General features: G+C 42.7%; 1 protein-coding gene across 1 annotated transcript in view; it reads right to left on the bottom strand.

Annotated features, from left to right (window-relative positions):
* Window positions 1–10,517, bottom strand: part of RIMKLA (ribosomal modification protein rimK like family member A) — a 50,421-nt gene that overhangs the window by 15,368 nt on the left and 24,536 nt on the right. Inside the window, exons 2-3 of the mRNA XM_007955555.2 lie at window positions 6,547–6,777; window positions 1,040–1,126 (exon numbers count right to left, since the gene is read on the bottom strand). Of these exons, the coding sequence (XP_007953746.1) occupies window positions 1,040–1,126; window positions 6,547–6,777 (318 nt within the window). The remainder of the gene's footprint in view (window positions 1–1,039; window positions 1,127–6,546; window positions 6,778–10,517) is intronic.

Genomic DNA, 10,517 nt, shown 5'->3' with positions numbered 1-10,517 from the left:
AGTCAGTCATCCAGGTATCCAAATGAGGTACCCGCTCATATACTGCAGAAGAACTGCATTCTGCTGCATACATCTTATCCAACAATTTCTGAGTCCCTGCTATGTATCAGGCCTCACAGAGACAGGGACACACAGGATCTGGTCCCAACTCTTGAGCAGATCAGTTTAATAAAAGGGAAGAGGCATGTAAAACTGTAAGTGTAGTGTGTGCTTATAGGCATATACAAAATGCCTAAGGCATTCAACTGCTAACCAGAAGGCTGGCAGTTCAAACCCACCAGCCACTCCTCAGAAGGAAGGTTGGGCAATCTACTTCTGTAAAGATTTACCCCCTCGGAAACCCAAGGAGGGGTCGCTCTGAGTCAGATCATACTCAACGGCAGTGAGTGAGATGGAAACACAAAAGAGAGGACAATCAATTTTGTCTGGAAGAGGAAAGAAAACCAGGGATTTTTTCCGTAAAGGAAACACCATCTGAACTGGCCTCAAAGAATGAGCAGGTGGGTAGAGGAAGAAGGAATTCCATGCAAAAGGAAGAGTGCAAAAGTTCAAAGAGAGGAAAAGACATGGTTATTTGCTGAAAGAAGTATTCCAGAATGACTGGATTATGGAGGGCTCGTGTGGGGACTATGGCCAGAGAAGGCTAAAAAGGAAGGTTGGGGCTGTTTCTCTAGGGCCTTCAGTGCCCTGAGGAGGAACAGGGACTTTGTCTAATAGGCAACACAGAATCCTTGTAGGGTTTTTTTGAGCAAGGGGATAACAAGAATAGGTCCATGTTTCAGAATAATGACTCCAAAAAAGAAGAGAGGATGTACTGACAGTGGAATTAGGGTAACCAGTCAAGTCAGGAGTTGGGTGTAGTAGTCCAGGGAAGAGATGACAGGATCTGACAAAAGCAGGGACAGAGGGGACAAAGTGAGAACTACACTGCGAGCTCTTCGTGGGTGAGCTCCATTTCTCCAAGCAGTAGGAGTGCTGATGGTTTGATGAAAGCCTTGCCTGGGCGGAGCTGCAGGAAGCCCAGGGGAGCAGCACTCACCCCGGTGTCCTCGTGTGCTCTTCACCACCACTGGGTAGCCCAGGGGCTCAGCTTCATCAATCATTTTTGAAAAGTCTTCATGACCACCTGCCAAGAAAAGGTGAAGGTCAGTGATGGTAAGACGGACAGTCAGGGAGCAGTCAGCTCAGCACTGCCCCCTCTGTGGGAATTTCTGTGAGGCTTCATGTCTTTCCGGTTAAAGCAATTCAAACCTAATCAACCCAACATACATACATCATCCACTTACAGTGTAAAAAGTTGGGGCAAAGAGATAAAGGAAACCAACATTTATCAAGTATCCTCTGTTCAGTTAAGGTTTCACATGCCCTACTTCAAGCTATTCTCTAACAATCCAATAGGTAAGTGGTTTTCCTCTTTTAATTCTCTTAACAGTCCAATAGGTAGGTAGTTTTCCTCTTTTAATGACTATATTAGTCAGAATTCGAAGATGGCTCCAAGATTTCTACCTTCTGGTGTATACCACTATCACTGAGTTGATTCTGACTCCTAGTGACCCTATAGTACAGAGGAAAACTGCCCCACATAGGGTTTCTGAGGCTGTAATCTTTATGGAAACAGACTGCCTCATCCTTCTCCTGTGGACCGGCTAGTGGATTCAAACAACCAACCTTCTGGTTAGCAGCTGACTGCTTAACCACTGTGCCACCACGGTTGTAACTGGTATATACGTTCTATATAATCTCCTCTTCTTGAGTGTGGGAAGAACCAGTAACTATGATGGGATAGCATTCCCATGATTAGGACATTAATCAGTTGACTTTGAAGTAATCAAATGGGACATTTTCCTAGGTGAGCCTGACCTAATCAGGTGAGCCCCTTAGAAGCTGATGCAACAGACAGACTCTTATGCTGCTCTTGAGCAAACTGTCCTGTTGTAGAGAGGGCCACATAGTGGGGAATGGTGGGCAGCCTCTAGAAGCCACAAATAGTCTTTGGCTGACAGCCAGCAAGAAAGTGGGGATCTCAGTTTACAACTATAGGACTGAATTTTGCCAATAAATGGTGAGTTTGGAAGAGGACTGACACCAAGTCTTAGATGAGACTGTGGCCCCAGCCAACACCTTGATTTCAGACTTGTGAGACCTAAGCAGAGAACTCAGCTAGTAATGCCATGGCAGGACTTCTGACCTACATACACTGTGAGATAATGAAAGGGTATTGTTTTAAGTCACTAAGTTGTAGCAACTTGTGATGCAGCAATAGAAAACTAATACACAAAGAAGCCAAGCCTAAGGGTTTGTCTAACCCAATGTTAAGGTATGAATCTAAGCTAAGGTGTGTATTGTGGTTACCTAGTGACACTGGTCAATCCTACTTCCGTAGTGATAACTGCCTAGGAAACCCAAGGAGGGGTCGCTATGAGTCGGGGCCGACTCGACGGCAAAACAACAACAACAACAACAGTGACGCTCTGGCAGAAATATACCACGAATGGGATGGCCTTAACAAACAGGAGTTTATTCTTACAATTTGAAGGCTTTAAGACCAAGTTCAAAGTGCCAGGCTCTAGGGGCTGGGTAAAAGCCCCTCAACCTTGGGGTCCAGCTCTGCCTCCTGCTCCTGGCCTACTGAGCTAGAGGAGTTTCTTCACTCAGACAGCTGCTGGCTGCTGAGGCTGAGAAGCCCCAAGGTTGACAAGGAAAAAGGCACAGTCCCGATGTTACCAAACCACACGGCAGGCCATTAACTTAAGTCCATCGTTAAGTCCCAAGAGCATAGCAAGCATAGCAAGCATAGCAAGCTGCTGAGCAACAACATGGCTACAGGCAGGGTCCAAGCGTGCCATAGGCAAGAGACCATTCTCAAAGCTTCTCCTTATACACAGGAAGCAGACCACATCCCAAAGGCAGCTACCCACCTGCTTGTGGTAGATCCCAACATGGAGCTGACTGCCAGTCTCCTCATGGGGATTAACTACCACCAGCTGCCCAGCCACTCAACCAGGCCCAGCCAAGTTGACACACAAACTAAACTACCACAGTGTGACACTAAAACTTGAAGTGGTTCCAATACAATACAATCCTTAGTGCTTCCCTCTAAGCCTTAATTTAAAAAATATAAATAATAATGTATGTGAACATTTTTTCTAAATTATTTTATAAACTTCCTTGATTTCCTAAACACAATAGGTTAAGTATAACTTTTTCTTGATCATATAGGGCTAATGTCATGAACACTAATGACTATACCATAATGCCCTCAGAGCCTACCTTTGCCCTTCATTTAATGGCATTAAACTAGTGTGATTTTGGTTCATGGACTGGTTTTCATGGTTTGTCATCTTCCTTGCCATCAGTATGCCAACTAATACTTCTCACTGCTGCTAGTATGGAGCAGGACTCTTTCTTCCTGCTTCTCCCTGCTATGGGCTTAATCACTTGTGAAATGATTTTCCTGCACAAGAAGGAGTAGATTCCAGCTGAGGCTCTCTCATCCACTAGATGAATGAAGTCTGGTGCTTGTTGTGATTTTGACACATTACTTGGGTTGCTCAGAAGTCCTTTTGGCCTACTTTCTAGTTCTTAAAAATGAGCTGGATAGATGAGCTTTTGATTATATTACAGTGTATCAGTTTTCTATTGTTGCTGTAACAACAAATTACCACCAATTTGTTGGCTTAAAACAACACAAAGCTATGATCTTCCAGTTCTGGAAGTTAGAAGTTTGACAGATCTCACTGGGCTAAAATGAAGGTCTCACAGGACTGCATTCATTTCTGGAAACTCCATTTCCTTGTCTATTCCAGTTTCTAGAGGCCACCCGGATTCCTTGGCTTATGGCCTCCTTCCTCCACCTTCAAAGCCAGCAATGACAAGTAAATCCTTCTTGCACTGCATCCCTCTGACCTTCTGTAGTCTCTTCTGCCTTTGTCTTCTACTTTTAAGGACTCTTGGTATTACATTGGAGCCATTGAGATAATCCAGGATAATCTTCCTGTTTTAGGGTCAGTTGATTAGCAACCTTAATTTCCTTTTGCCATATAACCTAACATATTCATAGGCTCTAGAGATTAGAATGTGGTATCTTTGGAGGCCCATTACTCGGCTGACCATAGGCAGTATGGTAGTTCATCAATTTTTACAAAGCAAAATGCTTCTGGAACACTAACAAGGCCTATTTTTTTCACAAAAGTGCTAAAAATATACAAAAATAAATAAAGGAAGGAAGAAAGACATGAAAAGGGAAGTGTAGATAATCTGGGAGTCTTCATGAAGAACACATTTCATAAGGAGAAAACTCCAAACTTTCTGATATCCCACCAATACACTTAACAGCTTCGAGTCAGTCTTTTTCCCTTACCTAACTTCCAAGAAAAGAGGTCCTTCCTTTTTGTTTTCCTATCTAAAGCCATCCCTGCACCTGTGCTTTGAACATTTTCCCTCTCATCTCTCAGTGATCTTGTATCACCAAGTGTCTCCTCTCTGCTGTAACTTCAACCTCCCGGTCCCTAATTTCATCAGCACTTAAACATGCTTGGTTCTCTCCCATCTTAAATACCCTGACCCTTCATCAACTCTTAACTACAACTTTGTTTCCTTACAATCAAGCTACATGAAAGTTACATAAACCTGTTTCTGTTTCCTCACTTCACATTCACTTCCTAACCAGGACAATTTGGCTTCTATTCCTATAGCTAAGCTGAAGCTATATTCACCATGGCCCTCATAAACTCCCTATCAGTGCTTATGTTACTTGTCCTTTCAGTATTCAAACCAGAACCAAACTCACTGCCATGGAGTCAATTCCAACTCATAGTGACCCCCGCTGGGTTTCCAAGGCAGTAAATCTTTACGGAAGTAGATTGCCTAGTCTTCCTTCTGCAGAGTGGCTGGTGGGTTTGAAACGCCAACCTTCTGGTTATCAGTCAAATGCCTTAGGCACTGAGTCATCAGAGCTCCTTCCTTTCAGTACTACACAACACTTGTGCTTACACTATCCTTAGAATGTCCTCTCCATTGCCTTCTTTGATCTCTCTTCTTTCTCTTCTTACCTCTGATTGCTCCTCCTTAATCTCTTTTATTGGGTCCTCTTCATCTATTCACTCTCTAAAGGATCCTCTTTTTCTTTTATTCTCCATATTCTTCCTGAATAATCTCATCCATTCCTGTGATTTCACGTAACATAATGAATACTCCCAAATTCAGTTCCCTATCTGCACCTCTTTCAGGAGCTCCTGATCCATTTTTATCTGCTGCCCATTGAATATTTACTTGCATATACTATAGACACTACAGGCAGATGTGTCCCCCAAAGCCTTCTATCCCCTACCCACCAGTCTGTGTTTCTTCCCTCCCATATTTCTTGTCTCAGTGAATATTTGCTTTAGTACTATCCATCTGGCTGCCCAAGCCAAACACCAGAGAGTCACCCTTGATTCCTCTCCATACTCTTTGTATCCAATAAATTATCATGTCCTATTATTTCTACCTCCTTCATAATTCCTTAACCTGTTCACTTTTCTTCATTTTATAATGACCACCTTAGTTTAGACAATCAGCTCCCTTGGGTTATTTGAAAAGAGCTCTGGTGGCATGGTGCCTAAGGCATTTGACTGCTAATCAGAAGGCTGGCAGTTCAAACCCACCAGCCACTCCTTAGAAGGAAGATTGGGCAATCTACTTCTGTAGAGATACTGCCTCAGAAACCCAAGGAGGGGTCCCTATGAGTCAAAATGACTCAGGGGCAGTGAGTTTGTTTTTTCCGTTTCCCCACTATTTATCCTCTCTCTACTTTGTCCTTGTCTACTCTCTTCTCCATAGTGTAGCCAAAGTGATCTTCTGAACTTGAATCAGGCCACCTCCCTGCTTGAAGCCCTTAATAACTACCTGTTGTTCCCAGGATTAACCCTAATCTCCTTTACATGATGTATGAGGCTCCTCCTTATCTATCCAGCCTCATATCACAACTTTCCCCCTCACATTTTACACACCGCTGGATTACCATGTGGGGTCACGTCCCCTCTTGCCTCTTCTAGGTCCCTGCATATGCTGCTTTCTGCTTAGACTGGCCCCCACTATTTAGCTGGATAATTTCAGTTAGTTTAGATGTTATCTCTTTTCAGAAGATCTCCTCATGTTTTCTAAACTGTATGACAGGCTCTCTTGTGTACCCCTGTATCACCTTCCATTAACTCTTATGGCATTTACTACACTTCACTAACATGGCCTGTTTATTTGCTATCTTCTGCATCTGAGGAACTAGGAATGCCTTGAGGCATTCATTGCTATAGCCCCAGTGCCTCCTAGTAGAGTGGTTTACACACCGTTTGCACCTGATAGTTATTGAATGACTTACAGAAAGAAAGAACCAAAGGCATTTCAGACAGAGGGAATGGCCCTGGTATAGACTCAAGATGTTGAATCACCTAAGATTAACAGACTCCCAATGAAAAGCAGCAAAAGACACTAGACAGTTTCTGGAGAGAGAAAACAGAGATGAAGGAAGTTGAGAAAGATAAATTCCAACCTTCTTTTAAGGAGACTCACCATAGGAGAATGTATCTGGCATGGGGACTCCATGTCCAGCCAGCTCTTGGAATGTCCAAAATTTGTTGATGCAATTTAAAATACTCTGTGGGCGGTTGACTAAGCGGCAGCCCAACTTCTCCAGGTGTCTCAAGACAGTGATGTCACTGTCCGACTGTACAGAGGGCGTGGACACTCGCACAAGCACCACGTCTGGGAAAGTGGTGAGTGCCTTCTGGTTCAGCTGCAGGCCTGCAACCAAAGGACAAAGGTGAGCTCTGTGCTTGCTACAGCTTAATTCCAACAGATTTCTCAAGACCAAACCTAGCAGAAAGATAGCCTTAAAAACGGTCACCTGGACATCCTTCTGTAACAAGAATACTTTACAATCAACCCTGTGCTCCAAACAGATGGGAACAGCATGATTACGAGGTAACATAATGGACTGAACAGAAAAAAAAGTCAGCATATCAAAAATAACCCAAGTTAGAAGAATCCACAGGAGATGGATAATACAGTCCAGCACCTTCCTTCTGTGTAGTACTAGTTACTATAACCTCAAAGTGTAGGTTAAGAGGCTGAAGATTTAACTAAAAGGAAACAGTGTAGTTCATTAAGCCCAAGACCCTTTTATGGCTTAACCTTAAAAAGTCTATCTAACTGGATATTGTATAACCATTTAGATCATTTTTATAAACATTTTATAATAGATGCAAAAATGTAAATACTAAGTGAAAAGAGGGATACAAACTTATAAATAATGCATTATGGTCTCAATGCTCTAAATAAACATTACAAAAAGTTGGACATATATATACCAACATTTTAACAGTGGATAAGGGCTTAAAGGTGATTCCTTTCTTATATTTTCTACTTATCTGTATTTAAATGCAAATTAACTTATTATAACTCTATAATAATAATTGAGGGAGCTCTGGTAGCATAGTGGCTAAGGCACTTGACTGCTCACCAGATGGCTGGCGGTTCAAACCCATCAGCCACTCCTCGGAAGGAAGGTTGGGCAATCCTACTTCCGTAGTGATACTGCCTCGGAAACCCAAGGAGGGGTCGCTATGAGTCGGGCCGACTCGACGGCACATAACAACAACAACAACAATAATTGAAATTCTTTAAACTTCATAGTGGCTAAAGCACTTGACTGCTAACCAGAGGGCTGGCGGTTCAAACCCATCAGCCACTCCTCGGAAGGAAGGTTGGGCAATCCTACTTCCGTAGTGATACTGCCTCGGAAACCCAAGGAGGGGTTGCTATGAGTCAGGGCCGACTCGATGGCACATAACAACAACAACAACAGTGAAAACCAACTCGTTAATAAAATTAGAATGCATCCAAACACAAATGACCCATACAGTGAAAGGATGTGAATTAGCATTATACTGGGTGACCTGGGAGTACTGGGTAAAGTGAAGATTCAGAGGAACAGGAGAATAGTCTCCAAATATCTGAAAGGTTTCCACACAAATGATTTATTTGGCTTGTCCTCTACGATTCCAAGAGCTGGAGCTATATGCAAGAGCATTCTTCTGTCTGTCTTGTCCACTTCTGTATCCCCAGACCCTAGAACAGTACCTGCAGCATGGCAGGCACTTGATATTTGATGAATTGAATATAAGCTACAGGGAGATAGATTTGGATTCAGCAAAAGGGAAACTATTCCACTGCCTTAAGGCAAAAGGGGCCAAGGCTAGTTGATCACTTGAGAATGGTCCAGAGGCATTCCAGGGTCAGGTGGACTTACAGCAACCTGCCTGGACCCTTTCAACCCTAACATTCTATGATTTGTATTACTCTAAGTAGTTATCTAAGCATCTATGATGCACCCAGCATTTGGAGACCGAATGATGCAGACAAGAAATGGGGCGGGTAGAGAAGTGAGTTCAGGGAATTAATTTGGTCTGTGAGCTCTGGAGGTATAGTGCCTAAGGCATTTGACTGCTATCCAGAAGGCTGGCGGTTAAACCCACCAGCCACTCCTCAGAAGGAAGACTGGGCAATCTACTTCCGTAGAGATACTGCCTCGGAAACCCAGGGAAGGGTTGCTATGAGTTGAATCTACTTGATGGCAGTGAGTTTGGTTTTGTTGTTGGTGGTGGTTGGTGGTTGTTCATTGCCACTGAGTCAACTCCAACTCATAGCAATTTCATGCGTACAGAGTAAAACTACTCCATGGTGTTTTCAAAGCTGTGGTTTTCTGGAAGTAGATTGCCAGGACTGTCTTCAGAAGTGCATCTGGGTAGGTTCGAATCACCAACCTTTCAGCCAGTAGTTGAGCACTAAATCATTTGCACTTAATGAACCTTCAATTAAAGGAATCTCTAAAATGCTCTGTAGAAACCCTTTAAAACTCAATTTACAGAACTACTAAAGCATCTACTATTTCATAACTTATATTATACCATATAACCATTTAATTCCAAGAAAACAAGATTCTAATGAAGTTACAATTTCTCCATTGGAGAATGGATAATATCAATACAAAAGTTCTTTAAAAAAAAAACCCATAAACGAAACCCCTACAAAAACACAACAGTAAACCACTACTATACTGCTCTAACTTGCACACTTTCGCCTCATTCTAAGAGATGTTTCACCTATTGAAAAAGTAGGTGGGGAAAATAGGTGCAATCATTTAGACAAATTGTTTTCAGTACTTCTGCTGATAGTGTGAACTGAATATAATTCTTATCTTCACTTTGCCTTCAGAAAGCAATACCATTGATATATGCTTTTATTATTCTTTGAAAAATTCCTTTACTCCTCACATCCCGTGGGGGAAAATAGGAAGGGAAAAGCAAACTCCATGTAGCAAAATTGCTGAGAAAGAAAAGCATTCAAATTGGTGAAAATTGTGAGTAAATACAGAACACTGCAGGAAAAAGCAATAAATCAGGACATTACATAATGAGATAATATATGCAAAACTGCTTTGAAAACTATAAAACACTGTACATATGTAAGGCACTGGCATTGGTACTGCACAGAGATTCTACTAAGCAAGGTAGGATAATTTATGGAAGTTTACAACCTGATGAGAAAAATGACTTTGCAACACAAAAGTGACCTAGAAAAATGAGAAGCAGCTGAAACGTCTGGCTTTTAAATTCCAACGTAAGACCACAGACAAACAAACTTCTATGTGAGAAAAAAAGACTTCAATCATTTCTGGAAATACCAACGAGTGGACGGAGACAGCTCAGCTTCAACAAGGAGATTCACATAGACCTAGAAATTCTTACCAGGACTGCATCTCTCTTCTCCAAAGGTCTATCTTTGGGCCTGGCTCATTCCAACTGAGGCCTTTAATAAATGAAGAATGGAATGGGTTAAAGAGTAGCCTAAAAGGCTGTATACCAAGCAGTTAGACAGATTTGGTGTCTGACTCTGTGCTGGATGTCCAGCCCTGTGCAGAGAGGGACACGGGCAGGCTTAGGGATGCATCTGCAGAGCTAATTACGTCTTTGCCCACTGACACTGCTGCTCTGGGCAACTTCATTGGCCTCCCATTAATTCCGGTTCCCTTAGCTGCTGCATTTCTAGAAGCAGTAAGCAAGGGTTGTCACTCACTGTGGCCTCGGTGGGAACAGCAGTTCCACACAGCCATAGTCATGAACTTGGGTTTAAGGCTGGCCCTTGGCAAACCTGTCAGAAAATTCTGAGGCCTTTAACCACTGAAGTAATCTCTGTTCCTTCTTCTGTCAGGAAAGGATCTGACATATAGGGATAGAGCTTAACGGTGTCACTATTCCCTGGATGCTTAACATTGCCACACAATCTACAGAGCTCAAGCCAAGAGAATGAAGAGTTGACGACTAGGTATCAGGGAGAGCAGGGCAGGGCTCTGTTTTGCTGGCAGCAGATAGAAGGAAAGCTCTCAACAATGAGACTCTTGCCCTTAAATAACAAGAACTAAATGTGATTTTATGCCCTAGTGCTCATGGACATGACTTTGACCAGGGGGAAGAAAAAAAAAA

This window comes from Orycteropus afer, unplaced genomic scaffold (genome assembly GCF_000298275.1).
Source record: "Orycteropus afer afer isolate SDZICR_OR568_19922 unplaced genomic scaffold, OryAfe1.0 scaffold00510, whole genome shotgun sequence".
Taxonomy (NCBI): domain Eukaryota; kingdom Metazoa; phylum Chordata; class Mammalia; order Tubulidentata; family Orycteropodidae; genus Orycteropus; species Orycteropus afer.
This window is presented reverse-complemented; position numbering and strand designations above follow the sequence as displayed.